This window comes from Electrona antarctica (assembly GCF_951216825.1).
Source record: "Electrona antarctica genome assembly, chromosome: 21".
Lineage (NCBI taxonomy): Eukaryota > Metazoa > Chordata > Actinopteri > Myctophiformes > Myctophidae > Electrona > Electrona antarctica.
Window position 1 is genome coordinate 38,677,750 of NC_136802.1, and position 24,269 is coordinate 38,702,018.

At 44.8% G+C, this 24,269-nt stretch overlaps 1 protein-coding gene across 1 annotated transcript in view; it reads left to right on the forward strand.

Moving 5' to 3' along the window:
• Window positions 1-11,817, forward strand: part of col4a5 (collagen, type IV, alpha 5 (Alport syndrome)) — an 87,134-nt gene extending 75,317 nt beyond the window's left edge. Inside the window, exons 41-50 of the mRNA XM_079491002.1 lie at window positions 628-761; window positions 1,601-1,673; window positions 2,400-2,471; window positions 3,027-3,155; window positions 3,798-3,896; window positions 4,870-5,082; window positions 5,761-5,938; window positions 6,254-6,368; window positions 6,472-6,644; window positions 8,945-11,817. Of these exons, the coding sequence (XP_079347128.1) occupies window positions 628-761; window positions 1,601-1,673; window positions 2,400-2,471; window positions 3,027-3,155; window positions 3,798-3,896; window positions 4,870-5,082; window positions 5,761-5,938; window positions 6,254-6,368; window positions 6,472-6,644; window positions 8,945-9,026 (1,268 nt within the window). The 3' untranslated portion in view covers window positions 9,027-11,817. The remainder of the gene's footprint in view (window positions 1-627; window positions 762-1,600; window positions 1,674-2,399; window positions 2,472-3,026; window positions 3,156-3,797; window positions 3,897-4,869; window positions 5,083-5,760; window positions 5,939-6,253; window positions 6,369-6,471; window positions 6,645-8,944) is intronic.
• The last annotated feature ends 12,452 nt before the right edge of the window (window positions 11,818-24,269 follow it).

A 24,269-nucleotide genomic window follows, 5' to 3' on the forward strand; every position in this document is an offset into this window, starting at 1 on the left:
CTGCCATCGGTGTATGTATGTGTGTGTGAATGGGTGAATGTAATGCACAATCTCTGTAAAGTGCCTTGGATAAAGGCGCTATATAAATGCACCATTTACCATTTATTGTGAATGTTTGTGTGAATCATGTGGATGTGGAGCCTAAATAGACCATATATCTACAATGCACTAATGCCAAATTAATATCCTTGTTGGATTCTATTGCATGTGTTGTTTGCGAGTCTAAATAATCTATGTAGCTTTGATACTTTGGGATATATAGAAAATGTTGATTTATCAGTGATAATACTTTATGTAGCAAGGCCACCAAGTCACTTTGAACTCAATTCAGTCCATAATTATTATATAATTATCATTCAGTCTAATATTATTAGAGTTTGACTACAGTACATTCAGCCTTACTAATGACAGAAAAGAGCATTTTTTCATTTCAAATGTATTACTCCATCTCCACACGATATAGGATCATTATCCTAACAAAATTCGAGACTTGGCTGAAATGAAAGTGAATATAACGACAATAACAGAATATGACTACTGAATGTCAAGTTCTTGTACCGTACGGTTGAAGGGACGGCCCATTCTTTCTCTGTGCCTGACCTCTGGTCCTGTGCGTGTCGTGTGAAGGTCCTCAGGGCCCCGAGGGTCCCCGCGGACCAGGAGGAAGCGGAGGTCACAAAGGAGACCACGGTATCCCCGGCGCTCCCGGCCAGCCCGGCTTCCCCGGATCCAAGGGAGAGCTCGGTACTCCTGGATTCCCTGTAAGAATACTATATAATCTGATGGGGGGGGGGGGGAATTAAGTGGCTAATTTGTTGCTTAAAGATGGAGTGCTGTGATTTGTTTCCACCCTAAAACATGATCATCAGGTCTTATTGTTATATAAGGAGGTATCATTTTTTTCAAAAAAGTGTACAGTATTTGTTAAAATGTTGTTTTTATGTGGGCACGCTCACCAGTTCATTTAGGCTTCGTACACACATAAACAACAACTGTGCTGTGCTCTGCCTGTGTTTCATGGCCGCCCCAATGCTTTTCCAATGGAAGTCACGTGGTTTGTCCAAACACTTGTGTTTGATTGCCCCCCCCCCTCCCCCCATCACACACAACTGTTTGGTCAAACCACAAGACTTCCATTGGAAAGGCATTGAGGCGGCCATGAAACACGGACAGCACAGAGCATGTTCGTCTGATATGTGCGTACGAAGCCTAAGTATGCCTGGTTTGCCTGGTGGGTGGTGATCCACCTGAACTGAAGCCGCCCCCACAGCTGTAGTTGTATGATAAAGGGGGAGGGGTTAGGGGAGGGGCTGATAGTGTGATGTCACTATATTACTGTTTATTTCATTGGCCCGTTTGACTGTCAAGGGTTCAGCCTCCAGGAAGAAACCCTCAATACAAAGTGAATACACCATTGCACATAAAAACGACTCCAGGGTGTCTAATGAAGTACTGTCACCTCATAGACACATGCAAAACTGGAAAAATACAAAAATGGTGGCACTACATCTTTAAATAGCATTTTTTTGTGCATAAAAACAATGCAATACACTGTGACGGTAAGTCAAGATCTGACCCTGTGTCTATGTGACTGCTATAGGGGGGCGCTGGAACTCCTGGTCCTTCAGGTCTGAAGGGAGACGGCGGCCTGCCTGGTGTTCCCGGATTCCCAGGTCAGTTGGTTCCCAATATCAATGTCCAAAGTTCCCATTTCAATGCCCCGTATGAAAAATTTTCATCTTCGATATACGATTGCGGACATTGGAATTAGCAGTAGGCACTAGGCAGGACGCCTCGTATTGGCTATGCCTTACTCAAAAAAAGATCTTAAACATTTTTCAAAAATAGCAGAAATAGCGATCTACATGTCACGTGTTGTAAGCTTGTAGATCAACTATTTCCGCTATTTTGTACAGTTTTTGGAAAGACAAAAATGTAAAAAATCAAATGCAATCAAATGCGTCAGATTTCGTTGTATATTTAAGTTACGGGTCATATCTGCCCTGTGCAATTTGTGATCACGAAGCCTAAAAGGCAAACAGAAATACAAATTGTAACGTTCCAGTGTTAAAAAAAACAAACAAAACAAAACTCAATTGTTAAGCGCAGTTATTTGTGTGACTATTATTAATATTAATATTGTAATTGTATAGTAGCAGCAGTAGTGCTATAATCAGCTTCGCCACACATTTGCCCCCGAATGGGGGACGCTTCTAGGCTCTAGGGTTCATGTGGTTAATGCAGCATATCGGTCACCTGTGGAGGAGTTTCAGGGTAACCTTCCCATGTGGTGTGTGTGTGTGTGTGTGTGTGTGTGTGTGTGTGTGTGTGTGTGTGTGTGTGTGTGTGTGTGTGTGTGTGTGTGTGTGTGTGTGTGTGTGCGCGTGTGTGTGTTTCAGGGCAAAAGGGAGACTCTGGAGTGCCTGGTTCTCCTGGTCAACACGGTGATCCTGGAGATGTCGGACATATGGGTACGCCACAATATCCATTTCACGAATGAATGGTCAACGTTTGCGATGAAATCTGTGTCGTTGCATTTTAGATATTGCACTGTTAGTTGATGCTCTTATCTAGCATCAGCATGAAGTTGGAAGTTACATTCCTAAACCATTTAATGGTTACATTGGTTAATTTCTATGGTAGCCAACCCATACTAATAAAGATGTTTGTGTTTTACGGAACATACACACACAACACACTAAATATTATTAAAGTAAAAAATATACTTAATTATTATTATTATTTTTAATATATATATAATTTTTATCCCACGATTTTGTAACCCATTTTTCACCCCTGTGTCAATTATTTAATGTGATCCTGGGCTCTACACACCCTCCGCCAACCTGGGGAGAGCAACGGACTTGAACTCATGCTTCCTTCATGCATGAGTGTCCAAGTTGCTCCTTTACACCTGACAGGGGGGAGTTTCCCTGGTTGGACGTAGCGCGTGGAAGGAACACGTTATTCCAACCAGTTTTAATTATTTCCTTTAACACTTTCTTTCTGTTGTCTTTGACGTGCAGGTGCTCCCGGTGACCCCGGTGTTGCTGCCGCCCCCATCGTGGTGAAGGGAGAGAGGGGATCCCCGGGTCAACCGGGTCTCCCCGGCGGCAGAGGCGGTCCGGGCGGTCCTGGGCGCGAGGGCCTTCCAGGTTGGTGACCCTCGGAGGGAACCCTTAACCCATTTTGGGCGGGAACCCCTTTATTACGTTATAATTTAGCTATTGAAAAATAGCAGATCTACGAGCTTGTAGGTCTGCTATTTTTGAAAAATCGTGAAAATATTTATTTCAGAAAACTGGAGGATTTAGAAGAATTTGTTCAGGTTTGAGATCAGGCCTAAATCAGCGACGGCACTGATATCAGTGTGGAGTGAAATAAAAGTCACACCAAACGCACAGTAGGGCTTTAAGCAACTAGTTGACTAGTTTACTAGTCGACTAGTTTACTAGTCGACTAGTAAATCCACTAGTCGACCTTGTTGGTACTAGTTGGCTAGAAAAAAAAATGTTATTTATTTATTTATTTTCCCGATTGTGTAGGCCTCAAGATCAGGTAGATTAGAGTTAGTCACCAATGTACACAGTTTTTAAATGTACAAATCTTTATTTCCAAAAAAAATAAAATAAAAAATAGTTTACTAGTCGACTAGTAAACTAGGCAACTAGGCAACTAGTAAAAATGACTAGAAGTGAATGCCCTAACGCACAGATAACAATCGTTCGGAGACATACTGTACACGGCAGAATGTTCCTTCCGTCCGTCCACTCACTCTGGGTTCTCTGATCCTATAGGTCCAGGAGGCAGCAACGGAGACCCAGGTCCGGAGGGACCCCCAGGATTCAGCGGACCCCCCGGCAGGAAGGGAGACTCTGGACCCGCTGGATCCACAGGTGTGTTGACGACGCACCGATCCAACAAGTCTGGATCAGGAGCATTCAGTACAAACAGAGTAAAAACGTGCCAGGCCAAGCAGGTGTACTATAGATTTTTTGAGCGGTGCGCAACTGCTCCGATAACTGGCCGTGTGTACGCCAACATATGTCCGTTTAGAGTCAAAACGGGTGCAGTACTTAGTTTAGACAGTTTTTGGTTTAGACTAGTCATTTGGTTAGACCAGTCATTAGTCCTACAACTACAACCTATCTCAAACCCTCACCCTGAACCTAACCTCCCACGGGGCAGCACACCTAAATCTAACCTTAACCCATGTCTAACCAATGACTAGTCTAAACTAAGTATGCACCAATGACTAGTCTAAACTAAGTATGCACCCTGTAAAAAACAGCAACAATTTACAATTTAGGCATTTAGCAGTCGCTCTTAATCCAGAGCGACTTACATTAAGCAAGAACAAAAAGCATTGGCAATACATCATAAACATAAAAAAGTAGTTATATAGCAATACCGGATACCGCTGTGTGACCTAAAGTGTCACTGTTAAATAAAATAAATGGTAAATGGTGCATTTATATAGCGCCTTTATCCAAGGCGCTTTATGTAGATTGTGCATCAATTCACCCATTCACACACACATTCATACACCGATGGCAAGGCACCAACCAGCACATCAGGAGCAAGTAGGGGTTCAGTGTCTTGCTCAAGGACACTTCGACACTAACTCTGGGGGGAGCCCGGGTTTGAACTGGCAACCTTGCGGTTACCATCCAGCCACTCTACCCCTGAGCCACCGCCGCCACTGTTGAGCAGCCTAACACACCCCACACACACACACACATTTGGTTACCAACTCTCCATCATTTAGCCGGGGACCACCTGGAACCCCCCTCAAGGACCACTGAGTTGGTCCCCGGGACCACTGGTTGAAGAACCATCGGCATAACCTCTCTCTCATCTTCCATGCAGGCCAGCGTGGCTACCCCGGGCCGCCCGGTTCAGACGGTCTCCAGGGTCCCCCGGGTCTCCCGGGCACGGCGTCCACGGCCCACGGCTTCCTCATCACCAGACACAGCCAGGGGTCGGACGTCCCGTTCTGCCCCGACGGGACCAGCCTCATCTACGACGGATACTCCCTGCTCTACGTGCAGGGCAACGAGCGAGCACACGGACAGGACTTGGGTAGGTGGCATTAAACTCATCGAGACCTGAGACCAGATTATACAAAATGTCTTCTACATCCTGACAGTTTTCTGAAAAAGCTATGTTTCTGTGTCAGTCGTTCTTCGATTTTTCAAAAATAGCAGACCTACTGTACAAGCTTGTGAGCTTGTAGATCTGCTATTTTTCAATGGCTAAAGCATAACATAATGCTAACACCATAAGGGGTTCCCGCCCAAAATGGGTTAAACTCATCGAGACCTGAGACCAGATTATACAAAATGTCTTCTAAAATAAAAAATGTTTTCTGAAGAAAAAAAAAATATATTTCTATGTCAGTGGTTCTCAAACTGTTTCATGTGAAGGACCCAAGAAATATATACAGTAATTGGCCGCCGACCCCCATATGAAAATATGTTTTTCCAGGGACCCACCCAGAAGCAATTTGAGTTAAAAAAAACATTCGCTGTGAAAGAATATATACAAAGATTTGCACACGTTTTCACGATTAAAAAAAATAGCTGATCTGCTATTTTTCAACAGCTAAAGTTTAATTTTTTTTTTTATCTTAAAAATAAAATAAAAAATAATATATATGTTGGCGGTCTGAGCCTTTTGGCACCCCCTGGTGGCGGAGAATGAGTTAATGATTAATCAACACTGCTTATTTTTCTCTCTCTCTCTCTCTGACGTTGTCAGGAACGGCGGGCAGCTGCCTGCGTCGGTTCAGCACCATGCCCTTCATGTTCTGCAACATCAACAACGTGTGCAACTTCGCCTCGCGCAACGACTACTCCTACTGGCTGTCCACCCCCGAGCCCATGCCCATGGCCATGGCTCCCATCAGCGGAGAGGCCATCAAGCCCTTCATCGGCAGGTAGGAGAGAGCGCCAGATGAGAGGTGGTTGAAGGATAGATATGGAAGGGGAGGGATTGAGGGGTCGATTAAATGCTATATATTGAACATATCCCCCGGCCTGGTATTAATTCATTCATTCTATTAAAGGGGAATGTGACGCCGGTGTACTTTTTAGCCTGCAGAGTTCGCCAACGTGATGTCACTGATCACATGACCCCAAGTTCTAGAGGCTAGACCTCAAGTTCTAGGCTAAACAGAAGGGGGAGGGGGGACTTTTTATATTATTTCCACACAACAACTATAAGTTATGTTAATGTGTACGTGTCTGTCTAGGTGTGCAGTTTGTGAGGCTCCAGCCATGGTCATTGCGGTCCACAGCCAGACCATTCAGATTCCCGCTTGTCCCCCCTACTGGGAGGCCCTGTGGATAGGATACTCCTTCATGATGGTACGCACATGCACGCACATGCACACGCACACACACACACACACACACACATGTCTTTGAGCCCCACACCGGTCTAACCCCATGTTCGTTGTTCTCCTGACAGCACACCAGTGCGGGCGCGGAGGGCTCGGGCCAGGCTCTGGCCTCTCCCGGCTCGTGTCTGGAGGAGTTCCGAAGTGCTCCGTTCATCGAGTGCCACGGCAGGGGGACGTGTAACTACTACGGCAACTCCTACAGCTTCTGGCTGGCCACCGTAGACCAAAACGAGATGTTCAGGTAGGGAGACCGACCATGTTCCTTGATCCAAACAGAGAAAGGGCTCCATTTTCATCCCTAAATTTCTTTGCCTTTTTTTTTACTATTTTGAAAAACATTTTTGAATAGTTCAGCTAGACACGTTCTGAGCTTGTAGACTGGCCATTTTAACTATTCTAAAATGTTTAGCAAAATAGTAAAAAAAGGCAAAGAAGTTTAGGGATAAGGGGTGACGAAAATGGAGCCCAAAGTCTCCACAGAGTCACTTTGCAGAATTAGATTATTAATTCAAAGCATACATTTAAGTGACAATTTATTTATGATGTATTATTACAGGTTAAGCTAACCAGCAGCACTTTAAAAGTCATAAAATAATTACCTTATTTATTTGTTTATTTTAATTCTAATTCTAAAATGAGTGGACAAAAATTACCGGAAACAAAGCGCTTAGCCCTGAATGATGATAACAGGTCTGTAACTCTGAGAGTGTTTGTTCAAAGGGTCCATTTGGTTCCAGTACACTCCCAGAGTTAAGGGCCGTCCCGAGTCCTTGCAAATAAAACATTTGAGAAGCACTAGTTCTAGTAGTTGGACTACTACTGTGCCATAGTGCAGGGGTTCTCAACGTTTTTGGCCGGGGACCCCCGGAAATGCTTTGGCAACGTCTCGGGACCCCCACCCCGCCCCCTCCCGACCCCCAATATAAATTGACTGCTACAATAACCTTAAACCATTTTGGTGTTTTAAGCATTGTTATAATTTAGCTATTTAAAAATAGCAGATCTACAAGCTCATAGCGCGCCACCGAGTGGCGCGCTACGAGCTTGTAGGTCTGCTATTTTTTTTATAATTTGGGGACCCCCTAAAATAATTTGGCGACCCCCCGAGGGGTCGCGACCCACGGGTTGAGAACCCCTGCCATAGTGTGGTAGTAAATAAGTGTCATACATATTCTGAAGAAAACCTGGAGACTTTGGTTGGAATTCAGTAATGGGCTCTCTAGGCACACAGAATAACTCCTCCTACTTCAGTAATGGGCTCTCTAGGCACACAGAATAACTCCTCCTACTTCAGTAATGGGCTCTCTAGGCACACAGAATAACTCCTCCTACTTCAGTAATGGGCTCTCTAGGCACACAGAATAACTCCTCCTACTTCAGTAATGGGCTCTCTAGGCACACAGAATAACTCCTCCTACTTCAGTAATGGGCTCTCTAGGCACACAGAATAACTCCTCCTACTTCAGTAATGGGCTCTCTAGGCACACAGAATAACTCCTCCTACTTCAGTAATGGGCTCTCTAGGCACACAGAATAACTCCTCCTACTTCAGTAATGGGCTCTCTAGGCACACAGAATAACTCCTCCTACTTCAGTAATGGGCTCTCTAGGCACACAGAATAACTCCTCCTACTTCAGTAATGGGCTCTCTAGGCACACAGAATAACTCCTCCTACTTCAGTAATGGGCTCTCTAGGCACACAGAATAACTCCTCCTACTTCAGTAATGGGCTCTCTAGGCACACAGAATAACTCCTCCTACTTCAGTAATGGGCTCTCTAGGCACACAGAATAACTCCTCCTACTTCAGTAATGGGCTCTCTAGGCACACAGAATAACTCCTCCTACTTCAGTAATGGGCTCTCTAGGCACACAGAATAACTCCTCCTACTTCAGTAATGGGCTCTCTAGGCACACAGAATAACTCCTCCTACTTCAGTAATGGGCTCTCTAGGCACACAGAATAACTCCTCCTACTTCAGTAATGGGCTCTCTAGGCACACAGAATAACTCCTCCTACTTCAGTAATGGGCTCTCTAGGCACACAGAATAACTCCTCCTACTTCCGGACCACTTCCCTACTTCCTGCAGGTGTTACCAATGACACTAATTACGGCTCTGTTCCATTTAGTGTGCAGTGGTTCTCAAAATGTTTAATTTCAAGGACCCCCATAACTCAGAGCATAGAGTCTGGACCCGTAAGGGTCCATTTGTACGCTCTCAGAGTTACAGACCCGTACAGGGCCATTTGGAACCCACTCTAGGACACTTTGAGACCCACTGGTGTAGCAGAGTGTTACCAGTGAGCCAACATGCACAATAGCAGCACCCTGACTCTGTTTGACCAGAATGGAACAGAGCCTTCATTAGCATCATTGGTAGCACCTGTGAAGGAAGTACCAAAGGGGCCCGGAAGTAGGAAGAGTCATGGAACAGAGTTTTCATTAGTATCAGCGGCCCATTGGGTCTTATGATCAAAATAGGAACATTATATGGTGTGTTAAAAATGAAACCTTTTCCCCTCTGACACCCCCCGTACAGGAGACCCCAGTCGGAGACGCTGAAAGCAGGCAACCTGAGGACGCGCGTCAGTCGCTGCGTCGTCTGCATGAAGAGAACGTAGCGGCACGGCAACGCAAAGCCAAGCTATAACGTTGCCGGGGACGACCGCCAAGCCCACCAACAACAACAACGACAAGAGATCATTGGATGATAGGGGGAGAAGGAGGAGGAGCCGACGGCACACGTGTCGTGATGTGTTGGAATTCCGACGGTGTCTTCAGGAAACGTGACAAAAAAAAAGAGAAAAAAAGGCAAAAAAAGACAAAAAAGAAAACAACTGAATTTAATGGTGCTACTGTGCGACACAGCACACAAAAAAGAAAACACAAGACAAAACTGACGTTGGTGAATCTTTATATTTTAGTCGTCTTTTTTTCTTTTTCTAAAAAGAAGTACCTCACAAATGAGAAAAACAAGTAAAGAAATAACCACACAAAAATGGTGCCATGATGGACGGGACAACAAAAAGTTAATGTTTTTTGTTCTCCTCCATTCTTTCTATTCTTCTCTCCCGGTAGAGAATTATCTCCTTGAGATTTGATTTTGATGCGCTAGGTCAGGGGTTCTCAACGTTTTTGGCCGGGGACCCCCGAAAAAATCTTTTTTTTTTTTTGAAAATATTTTGGGGACCCCCTAAAATAATTTGGCGACCCCCCGAGGGGTCGCGACCCACGGGTTGAGAACCCCTGCGCTAGGGTGCGAGAAAAAATAATGTGGTGCATTTCTAGAGAGGAGTGCTCCCTTTGGGTGTTGTTTCCCCTTCTTATTTTTTAGTCCCCCCCCCCCCGTTTTTCTTTGTTTCATTTTTACTAAGGAGTGGATGGTCTCCACGGTTACCAAATCGGCACTTTGACTTCGGAAACATCCAAGAAAAAGAGATGCACTGACGATGAGCTTCCCTTAGTAAGACTGCCTCTCTCGCTCTCTCTCTCTTTTTTTTTATAGGATCTTAATTCACAAACTCTTGTTTTTGTTTGGTTTTTCTCTCACTTTCTCCGTCAAGCCTATACATCAGGGGCCGTGTCCATAGAAAAACAGATTTTTTTTCCCCAGCGGATAAGCGTTTTGGAAATCATCTCTAGAGGGCGCTCGCACTCTGCATTTATTGACGCCCCAGTGTCCACAACGTTCGAACGTTGCGGTCCAACCGCGGCGTCGTTAGCACAAATAGCTTAGCTGAATGAACGTAAACAGGGAGTTCTCGTGTGACGACTGGCGGTCGGCTTGTAAATTACAGGCTTTGTTAAGACACAATCGGGAGGATCAATTGACTGGTGGCGCCCACCTCTGAAAGTGTAACTTTTAGAGAACACTTTCTTTGGACACTGCCCCTTATATGAGTCGGTGTCGCGTGCCAAAAACAGAATACCTACGAGCTCACGGTGCGTCGCGCGGCTATTTTCAGCGTGCGGGACCGCCGTAGAGCAAAGTATAAAATCAAGCTTCGTTATTCTGTCACTTATTTTATTTCTTGACGTTTTATTCGGTGGTACTAACCCTGCTGTAGACCGAGTCTTCAAATGATAGGCCTCTCTCTCTCTCTCTCTCTCTTTGTAAGTAATGAAATGTGTATATTGTGTAAAACACCTTTTTTTTTTTAGTGTATTAGGTCATCGGTAACAGCTTATTTGTTATAAAAAAAAGAAAGTTTTCTGGGTTTTCTTTTTAGCTTGCTCGCTCACTTATTCGTGCACACGCGTGCATGCACACTTACGCGCACACACACACTTACGCGCACACACACACACACACACACACACACACACACACACACACAGTACACACACACACGTATTCAATCACCCACACTCCTTCACTCAGATATTGTACAAAGTAAGGCTTTCTATGAATGAAACAGTATTTTATATAAATATAAAATAAAATATATATTTGGGGGAAAAAGAGGAAAAATGGTTTTAGAAGCTATTTGGCTGCAGGGGGAGATAGGTCATTGATTTACATTGACAATGAAACACACACACGTTAACTACTGAGCACATACAGAGACATGTTCTTTTTTTTACCCTGAGACGTAACATTATTGTATGATATTTACAACATCAATCACTTAAACCTTTTTGTATTCAATATTCTAGCAATAATCATTGTTGAGCTGAATAATAATAAAAACAAATCTATAAGCTTTTTAGAGAAGCTTTTCAATTTCGGGGAATGTGATTATTCAAGCGAGACGAGGGTTATAGTTGAAAACCTTAATTCCTTGAGGAGAGGGACCCCAATATTTAGATTTGTTTTGTTTTAGAACATTTCTCGGTGCTGGGCTTTGCTATGATTAAAAGGAGGGGGGGGGGCGGGGGGTGGTGCCTTGATTTTAGGGCGGGGGGGGGGTGGCGTCACCACAAGCTCCCTGATTCGCACCCCGACTTCCAATCCATTTCCAGCACTATTGTGTATTAATTTGTACACACTGTAACCACCAGTCTAAAGTGTTCACACTTATTCCTGTAGGGGGCGGTATTGAGGTCCCCTACGCTACATTTCAATCCGGTTTCTTTGTGGTTCCTGGCGTTACGTTCATAACTTTTCCATGTACTGTATAAGTCTTCGTGAGCTGCCGAGGGGGGAGGGAGATTAATGTATGTTCCCTGTGAGGTTTTTGTTTTTGTTTTTCAAAAAACTGCTTTTATGAATTACAATTGTTATTGTTGTCAACCTGGGGTGTGTGCGATCAAGAAAATAAATGTGTATTAATTTTCAAAAAAGAAAAAAAAAAACGGAAAATCTTGTTTTTATTTTTGTTTTGCCGTTTGTTTCGTTTTAGTTTTTTCCATGTTATGTTATCCAGAAGTTGTTATAAACTTTTAAAGACTGAAATAAATACTATGTCCAAAGCGTTGTCATGTGAAGCTATGCTTGAGGAAGAGGAGAGCCTTTTAATCATGATGTTTAAGCTCTGTGGCAAGATTAAAGGTTAAATTAGATGCAATTACTTTAATCCATTTTGACCTGAGCTCGATTCTACAGAATGTCTTCTAAATCATGACAGTTTTCTGAAAAACCTGTTTCTAAATCAGTGGTTCTCTGCTATTTCATGTCAAGGACCCCAAGAATTATATGTATTTGGCCTCCGACCCCCATCTGAAAATATGTTGTTCCAGGGACCCCCCAGAAGCAAAGATTTGAGTTAAAAACGTTCGCTCTAAAACAATATTCCAAATCTGCGCCTCATTTTCACGATTTTTCAAAAATAGCAGATCTACAAGCTCGTAGCGCTGCACTCGGTGCCGCACTATGAGCTTGTAGATCTGCTATTTTTCAATAGCTAAAGCATAACATAATGCATGGGGTTCCCGTCCTGAATGGGTTAAAGCAGGTGTCTTCAACTCCCGCTTTAAAGTAATTGACACCAGCTTGAGTCTACGGGAAATGAGAAGTCGGCACCAAACACCACAAACTGCAATGGATACTAAAGTGATAAGAGCTTGCTACAAAACACTAGGTTGGCCGGCAACTTTTTAGGTTGCAAATATGTAATACTCTGAGTCTCTGCCAGTGCATTGCAGGCCTGCTATGCAGTAATACTCAACAGTAATATACAATTCTTTAAATGGACCACCAGAGGGAGAGCTGCCACCTTTGTGAGGAAAACAGCATCATGACCGAGTTAGATGGCTCGCCATTAATCTAAACCAGTGGTTCCCAAGGACCACCCAATTGACACTAATTAGCCCGCGGACCCCCCATAAGAGGAGATGTTTACGGCCCTAGCAGTGATCCTCATTTAACCCATTTAATTTCAAGGACCCCCAGTTTTGACATGAATCAGTCTACGGACCCCCATTTAATGGCATTTCTATCTCTGGGACCCCCCAATTTATATTGTAAAATCAATGTTAATTTAACTCTTGAGTGTCCATTTGTATACTCTCAGAGTTACAGACCCATAAGGGTCCATTTGGTTCCAAACTATCATTTAGCTGGGGACCCCCTGTAACTCCCATCAAGGACCCCCGGACCCCACTTTGGGAACCACTGTGTTTAGACCCCCCCCCCCCCCCCCCCCTTTAGGTGCTTTAGTTTAGGGAGTTCAAAGGGGTCCCCACTCCCCAGCAAAATGAGGAACAATTTAATGTCACTATTATTTCACCGGCTAGAAGTTAGTCCGATGAGATCACAGGGGGTCCCGACTCCCCATATAACCTATGGGGGAACCACAGGGGGTCCCCATATGACAGTAGAGTGTTGAATTGAAGGACTTTTAAGACCTAAAGAAAAGCAGAAGAAAAAAGAAAGAAAGGACATGAAAGGGACCATTACTGCATCAAAAGTAATCAACAAACTATATAGAAACTTGGTAAAAATTGTGAAAATAGCTAATCTACAACGCCTCCCAACACGAGCCGATGTGAGGCGTAGTGAGCTTGTAGATCGGCCATTTTAACAGTATTTACCTAATATATATAATATTTACCTGTCAAACAAAATGTAATGCCTCAACTCAAATATATATGATTATTTTGGGTGGCCTGAAGAGGTTGAAAACCACTAAACGGTAGAGTCAGTCATTACATTGCAAGTCGGAATGATTAGTCAGAATCCCATTATGCACTCGGTGTGTGGCTGCAATTTGTTTTATATTATTTTCTAAGCCATTATTCCATCCATCCATTACATTTTTGATTAACCAATTTTGACCTGAGATCAGATTCTAAATCTTCTACATCCTGACAGTTTTCTGAAAAAGCTATGTTTATGTCAGTCGTCAGTCATTTAAAAAAAAATAGCAGACCTACAAGCTCGTAGCGCGCCCGACATGCCTTTTTGAACAGTTTTTACAGTATGTAGGCTACAATGGAATGACCAAAACAGGGGATGAATTATGAACTGATTATTGTATTTAATTATCAATATTTATTTTTATAACGGATGGATGAGATCGATTCATTTGATTATCTGCATCAATACTGAAAGCGTTTGTTGGATAATCACTCAACGGCCCTGCATAGATACCACCTGTTTTGAATTAACACATAATGCAGGAGGCAGCAGGACGTTGCTTTACTGAAATCAAGCGCTTCCAAACTCCAACACTTAACAGAAAACAATAACCTGGAAGGAATTTCTTGACATAAAGTAGCTCATAGCATGTCTACGGTGGATTTTTTTTAAATTAAACAAACACTTTGCAGATAGAAAGAAGATATTTCAAGCTTTCCCTACAGCTTCAATATTGGTGACTTTGACTTCATTTAATACAATTAGATAAGACTTCCTCTGTCTGTATGTACAGTGCATCCGGAAAGTAGTCAAGTAGACAGAACAAAACTCTGCTCCGTAATTAGGAAGTATAGCCAAGAAAACAACCGAGCTTCAAGCCCACAAGAGCTTATGGGGTATAGGCAACCTTAGGCACGGGTGCCAACATTGGCACAGGCCACAGGGGAGGGTGATCACTGGCACACTGACATAAGTGTGAGAAAGAAAATGTTTCTCTTAAAATGTAGTGAATTAAATCAAGTCCCCTCAAATCTGTATGCAAATTGTATCCTGCACACAATCTACATTCATTCAAACTCTGAACTCTGATTGGGGAGAGAGTCGTCAGGGATATACAGTAGGTGTGTTATCCAATGATCATTACAATGTCCCGATGTGAAAGAAAATATCGCAGAAGAACAAATAACGGTTGTCATGTATAGCCTATGGACAATCAAAATATGTTGGAAATATTTGTATTTTGATTTGGTGTCATAAATTAGGCTTAATGTTGATATGGCACACCGACTATCAAGAAAAGAAAAACACGGCCCTTCGCATCAAAACGGTTGCCGACCACTGAGCTATAGAGGGTATGCGCATGCTTAATGTGAATGGCACATCGAGAGGCAAAGCAACATGCAAAGTGAGTTTAACATTGTTTAATGTCGTTTAATGCAATCAGGTAGGACTTTTCTGTGTGGATGTATGGGCTGTCAAGGCCAGAAAGTAGTTTTTTTGCCACTCAGTAGGCATTCCTGCATGACTTCCGGGTTTGATGATGATGTCACGCGCATACCCTCTATAGTGGATTGGCTATGTTCGGCAAAGAAATTTGGTGTAGGGTGAAAAATGGAGAGGGCCGAGTAGTGAGTACAGTACAGGTCCCTGCAGGGCGATCCCGCTCAACTTTACAGGGTTGTTAAGTGGTTAAGCATCATGCAGATCCATTATGTTTTTGAAGTAGAGTGGCGTCAGGCCTCCCACAGAGTGATGCTGAGCAATGAGACATAGATAGGTGAACCACTGACGCACACCCAATAGTGTGTGTGTGTGCGTGTGCGTGTGTGTGCGTGTGTGTGTGTGTGTGTGTGTGAGAGAGAGAGATATCAGGGTCAACAAGCCGACATGGATTTTGGATACACTCTCTGACGAAGATGCTAATAGCTGAGTTAATAGTGGAAAAGCTGTGAACATTGCACCCTCCCCCCCACCCACACACCCACACCCACACACACACACACGCACACACACACACACAGTGTTGTTTTGAAACACTAGCAGCAGTGTGCATCCCTACTGGTCGCTCCATCAGTAACGAAACGCTGCGGGTCACATGTTGCCTGTTGGTGTTGAAATGCACCCCGCCAAGATCCAAAAAACCCACACCAGAGGGACCACGTGGAATGAAGCTACTCTGCTACAAATGGACACTCAAGAGCGCCAGCAAACACACTGGACGCACGTCGCACGTCACTCACATTTGTGAATTCACAGCACCCACCATACCTCCTGATACTTGATGAAGAGGTCTGTGTCAATAGAATCATCAGCACCACCACGCATTGCAATTTTGCACCGTTCTTGTGATACTCTTGTGATACTGTACTTGTACATTGCTGCTATTGTGTATTGTCTACTGTGTATTGTCTGTCTGTTTTAAAAAGCGTCATGTACTACTGCACTTTTGCCCAAGACAAATTTCCCCTCGTGGGACAATAAAGTATATCTCATCTCATCATCATCTCCCAAGGTCTTTCCTAGGATGACGTGACACCTCTCAGGCTGGCCCCTTCAACGTCACCACAGCCAGACACCCAAATAGGCGCTTACCTGGCGTCATGCTCCTTTGAACAGAGTGGTTCTACTGGGTGTGGTGGGTGGTTCAAATGTGTTATTTTTATTTGTATTTACTGGACCGGAGACTGGAGGACTGGCGGGAGACTGGACTCTCCCGCACTGGAGAGTCCTTCTGGTCCAGGACTGGAGAGTCCTTCCTTCTGGTCCAGGACTCGAGAGTCCAGGACTGGAGAGTCCTGGCGACTGGAGAGTCCAGGACTGGAGAGTCCTTCTGGTCCAGGACTGGAGAGTCCAGGACTGGAGAGTCCAGGACTGGAGAGTCCTTCTGGTCCAGGACTGGAGAGTCCAGGACTGGAGAGTCCTTCTGGTCCAGGACTGGAGAGTCCTTCTGGTCCAGGAATGGAGAGTCCAGGACTGGAGAGTCCTTCTGGTCCAGGACTGGAGAGTCCAGGACTGGAGAGTCCTTCTGGTCCAGGACTGGAGAGTCCTTCTGGTCCAGGACTGGAGAGTCCTTCCTTCTGGTCCAGGACTGGAGAGTCCTTCCTTCTGGTCCAGGACTCGAGAGTCCAGGACTGGAGAGTCCTTCTGGTCCAGGACTGGAGAGTCTTTCCTTCTAGTCCAGGACTGGAGAGTCCAGGACTGGACCGGACACTGGAGGACTGGCGGGAGACCGGAGGACTGGACTGGGAGACTGGACTCTGAGTCCTTCTGGTCCAGGACTGGACAGGAGGACTGTCGGGAGACCGGAGGACTGGCCTGGGAGACTGGACTCTGAGTCCTTCTGGTCCAGGACTGGACTGGAGGACTGTCGGGAGACCGGAGGACTGGTCTGGGAGACTGGACTCTCCCGCACTGGAGAGTCCTCCCGGTCCAGGACTTTGTAACTATTCGGCTCCCGAATGGTTTTGTACAAGCTTGTACTAGCTCGACTATTTTCGGCGTAGGACGCCGTCGGACGAGTCGACGACAGAGTATAAAATGTGCGACGTCAGGACTTTGCTTTGCGGTGACAATTATGGTATAAACAAAGATGGTTAATGTAGTCTTGGCCTGGGTATAAACGCAGTACCGTCTACCCTCCAACTAAAATACTGGTGGGAAGTATGGGGGAGATCCTGGTTTCTATTCTGAATTAACCGGTGTGATCCGGCCTAGCCTCGCGTCACCAGGCTTTCCACCTCGGAGGAAAACCTGGTCTGTGTTCCAAAATCGCTGGTCTGGAACGGTTTTCATAGTAATCTGCGATCTACGGTCTCAATTATGCTATGTTCTTGCATGTAGGCCTACATGTACACAACACACATGTACAATAGTGTAAAAAACATCTTTGTGGAAATGTAGGGTATAAGGGTACGACACATGATCAAAGCTGTAGATAGATTTAGGTAGATGGTAGTGTCACACACACACACACACACACACACACACACACACACACACACACACACACACACACACACACACACACACACACACACACACACACACACACACACACACACACACACACACACACACACACACACACACACACACACACACACACACACACACACACACACACTAGCAGCAGTGTGCATCCTTACTGGTCGCTCCATCAGTAACGAAACGCTGCGGGTCACATGTTGGTGTTGAAATGCCCCCCGCAGAGATCCAAAAACCCACCCAGAGGTACCACGGTGGAATTAAGCTACTCTGCTACAAATGGACACTCAAGAGCACCAGCAAACACACTGGACGCACGTCGCACGTCACTCACATTTGTGAATTCACAGCACCCACCATACCTCCTGATACTTGATGAAGAGGTCTGTGTCAATAGAATCATCAGCACCACCACGAGTCTCCCAAGGTCTTTCCTAGGATGACGTGACCCCTCTCAGGCTGGCCCCTTCAACGTCACCACAGCCAGACACCCAAATAGGCGCTTACCTGGCGTCATGCTCCTTTGAACAGAGTGGTTCTACTGGGTGTGGTGGGTGGTTCAAATGTGTTATTTTTATTTGTATTTACTGGACCGGAGACTGGAGGACTGGCGGGAGACTGGACTCTCCCGCACTGGAGAGTTCTTCTGGTCCAGGACTGGAGAGTCTTTCCTTCTGGTCCAGGACTCGAGAGTCCAGGACTGGAGAGTTCTTCTGGTCCAGGACTGGAGAGTCTTTCCTTCTGGTCCAGGACTCGAGAGTCCAGGACTGGAGAGTTCTTCTGGTCCAGGACTGGAGAGTCCTTCCTTCTGGTCCAGGACTCGAGAGTCCAGGACTGGAGAGTCTTTCTGGTCCAGGACTCGAGAGTCCTTCCTTCTGGTCCAGGACTCGAGAGTCCAGGACTGGAGAGTTCTTCTGGTCCAGGACTGGAGAGTACGTCCTTCTGGTCCAGGACTCGAGAGTCCAGGACTGGAGAGTCCTTCTGGTCCAGGACTGGAGAGTCCTTCTGGTCCAGGACTGGAGAGTCCTTCTGGTCCAGGACTCGAGAGTCCAGGACTGGAGAGTCCTTCTGGTCCAGGACTCGAGTGTCCAGGACTGGAGAGTCCTTCTGGTCCAGGACTGGAGAGTCCAGGACTGGAGAGTCCTTCTGGTCCAGGACTGGAGAGTCCTTCTGGTCCAGGACTCGAGAGTCCAGGACTGGAGAGTCCTTCTGGTCCAGGACTGGAGAGTCCTTCTGGTCCAGGACTGGAGAGTCCTTCTGGTCCAGGACTGGAGAGTCCTTCTGGTCCAGGACTGGAGAGTCCTTCCTTCTGGTCCAGGACTCGAGAGTCCAGGACTGTAGAGTCCTTCTGGTCCAGGACTGGAGAGTCTTTCCTTCTAGTCCAGGACTGGAGAGTCCAGGACTGGACCGGACACTGGAGGACTGGCGGGAGACCGGAGGACTGGACTGGGAGACTGGACTCTGAGTCCTTCTGGTCCAGGACTGGACTGTCGGACTGTCGGGAGACCGGAGGACTGGCCTGGGAGCCTGGACTCTGAGTCCTTCTGGTCCAGGACTGGACTGTCGGGAGACCGGAGGACTGGTCTGGGAGACTGGACTCTCCCGCACTCGAGAGTCCTCCCAGTCCAGGACTTTGTAACTATTCGGCTCCCGAATGGTTTTGTACAAGCTTGTACGTCTAGCTCGACTATTTTCGGCGTAGGACGCCGTCGGACGAGTCGACGACAGAGTATAAAATGTGCGACGTCAGGACTTTGCTTTGCGGCGACAGCTATATGGTATAAACAAAGATGGTTAACCCATTTTGGGCGGGAACCCCTTTTGGCGTTTTAAACATTATGTTATAATTTAGCTATTGAAAAATAGCAGATCTACAAGCTCGTAGCGCGCCACCGAGTGGCGCGCTACGAGCTTGTAGGTCTGCTATTTTTGAAAAAAAGTGAAAATATTTATTTCAGAAATCTGGCCTAAATGGGTTAATGTAGTCTTGGCCTGGTACTATAAACGCAGTACCGTCTACCGGCCAACTAAAATACTGGTGGGAAGTAATGGGGGAGATCCTGGTTTCTATTCTGAATTAACTGGTGTGATCCGGCCTAGCCTCGCGGCACCAGGCTTTCCACCTCGGAGGAAAACCTGGTCTGTGTTCCAAAATGGCTGCAGTGCGAACCGGTCTGGAGTGGTTTTCATAGTAATCTGCGATCTACGGTCTCAATAGAGGGTATGCGCGTGACATCATCATCATACCTAGAAGTTTTGTGGGAAAGCCTACTGAGTGGCAAAACACTACTTTCTGGCCTTGACAGCCCATACATCCAAACAGAAAAGTCCTATTTGATTGCATGAAATTACTTTAAACAACTTTAAATTCCCTTTGTCATTCACTTTGCCACTCGATTTGCCACTCGATCTGCCATTCACTATATGCATGCACATACCCTCTATTATGCTATGTTCTTGTATGTAGGCTTACATGTACACAACACACAAGTACAATAGTGTAAAAACATCTTTGTGGAAATGACAATGTGCATGGAAAACTATAATGTAGGGTATAAGGGTACGACACATGATCAAAGCTGTAGATAGATTTAGGTAGATGGTAGTGTCACACACACACACACACACACACACACACACACACACACACACACACACACACACACACACACACACACACACACACACACACACACACACACACACACACACACACACACACACACACACACACACACACACACACACACACACAGCTTGTACCTTTAATTGTGACCGCTCTCTTTGTAAACACACTGGGTGATGTCTGAGTGACCCTGAATTGTGCTGATTGTGCAGCATTCCAAATAGTTAACACAATGAGACATACTTTACGCACATTCCACAGAACAGCCTGTCAGGTGCACTCACTCACTGTATGTTGTTTTGGATCATGATGTTTCAAGCATTTCTTCGGCCTTATTCGATCATGCAAGGGGGAAGATGTTAGAAACGGGTCATCATTTTTCCACATTATGTATTAATTTTGTGTACGTGCATGAGCTCAGCCGATTCCAGCTCCCATGACTGCGATGTGGACTTTAGAATGTTTTGTTGGACTTTGGGTTGACAACCTGGGGCCTGTTTCACGAAACCTGGATTAACTAATCAAGGATTTAAGCCAAAACCAGGCTTGTTAAATCCTGGTCCGTACTGCAGCCTGGTTTATTCCGTTCCACTAATCTATTCCAGACTTACTGATACAAGGACTTAAGCTTCTAAAAGAAATACTGCTGACTGTAATAAAAGAAGAGAAGATACTCTCAATAGTGGATAGACTGAATGATTAACTACCCCAAAAATATATACATTTTGCCACTACTCTTAACTTAAAACGTCATATTGAAATAGTCATAATAAATGTAACAGAATCCTTAATATCGCAAGGATAATAATATTGTAGCATCGTGATATCTGGCCATAACTCCCTCCTCTGAGGGAGCTACCTTTGGGGAAGGGGGTTGTTGCCCAGACTGGTGAACCATATGGGTTCAATCCTGGCTTGGAGCGATGCACTTCTTGGCCGTTGGTGGGTGAAATGTTACAATGGCAATATGTTGTATAACAATGAGTAATGGTAACATTTAGTAATGTTTTCACTTTTACAAAAAAATAAATACAAAAAATAAGGGGATGTATTTGATTCTTCTTAACAACTTGTACCACAGCAAACAAATTCTGGGGGAACATTCATCAAAAGTAGCTGATCTACAAGCTCACAAGCTGTCATGATGAGGTTGTGCAGCCTATATATTTTGGTTCTTTGATTTTGTATATAGGGCTTAAATTTGTCCTTTAATGCAATGTGTACCTACAGTGTATGATGTTTTAATGCAGACTAATAAAAATAAGGCAACATATACCCATAATAATTGAATAAGTGTGGAGAAAAGCATTGGTTTGTGATCAGATTGACTGCTTAATGAACAGTAAAGACATCAGGATTAGGTTGAACCTGGCTGTTAGCCTGGTCCGGAGCAGGCAAAATCAACAGAATTAGTTTCCATAGTAACTATAGTGTGGCATTGCTTTCACGAAACCGAATCAAGCCTCAACATATCCAGGTTAACTGGCTAAATTGTTTGTATAGTGTCATTCAAACTATCACACATTCAATCACTCATTTCCATTTGCTCAGTCAATGGAGATCTCCATGTATTTGGTTGACCAGATTCCCCCAGGGTCTATATAGCCCTGAATTTCCCCCCCTCTACAAAACATATTTTTACTGTATATGTTCACCCCAGAATATGGACACAAGGTTTAAAGTCAGGGAAGACAAGGCAACAACAATTGCCGATCTACAAGCTCACAACGCATGTATGGATCTGTGTCACTTGTCACATGTAGATGGATTGGCGTGAATTCAGATCACAGACTTGAAACAAGAATTTAGATTGAATAATGCAGATCTAAAAATCTGATCAATGTCTGGGGGAAAAAAGGGAAAATATACACGTAAAACAGAATTTGAGGTTAAATGTTAACTTTAAATACCCCTGATAGATATTAAAATTATTCCTCGTGCTATGGAGCACCTATATATACCAAAAATATAGCTATGTTTTTACTCAAACCATTTTTCCATATACCACACAAGTTCAACAAAGGGCGACCTATTCAAGTCCTGACAATTGCATCTTTGACGCAAGTAAATCCGGGAAGCAGAAACCAAACCAATAATTGACATGGTACATATCACGCAGTACATCACATGAGCTCCGCGGTGGAAGTTATTTTGGCTTCGATCCAACGGCCTATGTTGAACTTCTGAGAAGCGACATTTCGAAGAAGAGTCAGTGTGTCAAAGTACATTGGCCCCTGGAGTCGGTCACAGGTGTTATACAGTAAGCCGCTCGTTCTAAGGTATGGGGGTCCTGGGGGGGGGGGGGGGGGGGGTAGCAGATATAGACCTACAAGCAGGGCTGGACTGGGACAAAAATTCGGCCCGGGCATTTTCGCGTGAATTTGGCCCAGACCGGCCCACCACAACCAGCGCGCAGATAGCAGAAACTCTACCACCCACTCCGTCGAGGCACACACACAAACAAGCCCTAATACCACCACTTTTACAGAACAACATAAATGATACAAACAGTAGTGGCCCTAAGCAACATAATATTATGTGGCCCCACCCCTGCACTGCACCGCCGGGGGGGTCAGGGGGGGCGCTACCTGGTGGCGATTTCTTTTTTAAAAATCATGGCGGCCCCCTACGGTCGCGGCCCACCGGGAAAATGCCCGGTATGCCCTGTGGCCAGTCCAGCCCTGCCTACAAGCTCACAGTGTCACATCGTGCTGCGCTGCGAGCTTGTAGGCCTACATCTGCTATCTTACCATTTTTTGAAAAGTCTTGGTGTTTGAATTACACACACACACACACACACACACACACACACGTAGGGGTGTCAAAAAAATCGATTCGAATTAGAATCGCGATTCCCGTTATGAACGATTCAAAATCGATTCATAATTTCCAAAATATATATATTTTTCTGGTTACAGTTACAGGAGTTTTCACTACATGGAGTTTGTGATATGAAATATAAGCTTACCCTAATCACAGTAAACATCATGTCTTCAGTCATTTTCAAGTTACTGTAGTATAGTCACTTCAGTTGGCTGGAGTAGATTGTGATGAAATCCTATGTATTGAATCGAATCGTGACCCCAAGAATTGGAATCGGAGCATTTTTACACACACACACACACACACACACACACACACACACACACACACACACACACACACACACACACACACACACACACACACACACACACACACACACACACACACACACACACACACACACACACGCACACACACACACGCGCACCAATAAAGGAGAGCTGAGGCGACGGTCGTACATGAACACATTTTTATTGCAATAGCTCTATTGAAAGCAAAAAAAAAGTCTTGATAAATAGAAACACTATGCCAATGCTCAAATCACCTCCCCGGAGAAACACTCCTGTGTCCCCCCTTTCCCCTCCCAACGTGAAAACAAAAACAAAAACAGGAGAGAAAGAGTCGCGAAAAAGTAAACAAAACTTAAAACAAAAAATTGGAGGAGGGTGGGGGTCGCTGTACTGAGGCACCAGCCAATCATGAAACATGAAAAAAAAAGAGGGGGAAAAAAAGAGAAAAAAAAGCAACAACTGAATTTCCTTATGTACAGTAGAGGTTTCCATTCCTCTATTCCATAACCGTTTTGTTTTTTTCCTCTGTCTCTCTTTCGGTAGGCTCTACGCACATATACGCCATTTTGGAAATAACTCTTCCTACTGTACTTCCGAGCCCTAATTAAGGCCGTTCCATTCTGGTCAAACAGAGTCAGGGTGCTGCTATTGTGTCATGTTGGCTCACTGGTAACACTCCGCTACACCAGTGGGTCTCAAAGTGTCCTTGAGTGGGTTCCTAATGGCCCCCGTACAGGTGTGTAACTCTGAGAGTATAAGGGTCCATTTGGTTCCATTTGTACACTCACAGTTATGGCCCCGGGGGGGGGGGGGGTTCTTCTTGAAATTAAAAAAGTTTGATTACCACCGTACACTAAACGGAAACAGAGCCTTAATTAGTATCAGCGGTAAACACAGCGGTGAAGAAAGTCGGAAGAGCCCCGGAAGTAGGAAGTCATTTCCAAAATGGCGTACATGAAGCCTATTATTTGTTTGTTTAATCTTTTTTCTTTTTTTTTTAATATATATATATATATATATCGCGTATAGGACGTACGTTGCGAAAAATAATGCACATACGAAGTATTCCTCGCCTCCACAGTATCGTCATCGTCACCGCTTTTTTTTTTTTAACCGCCTT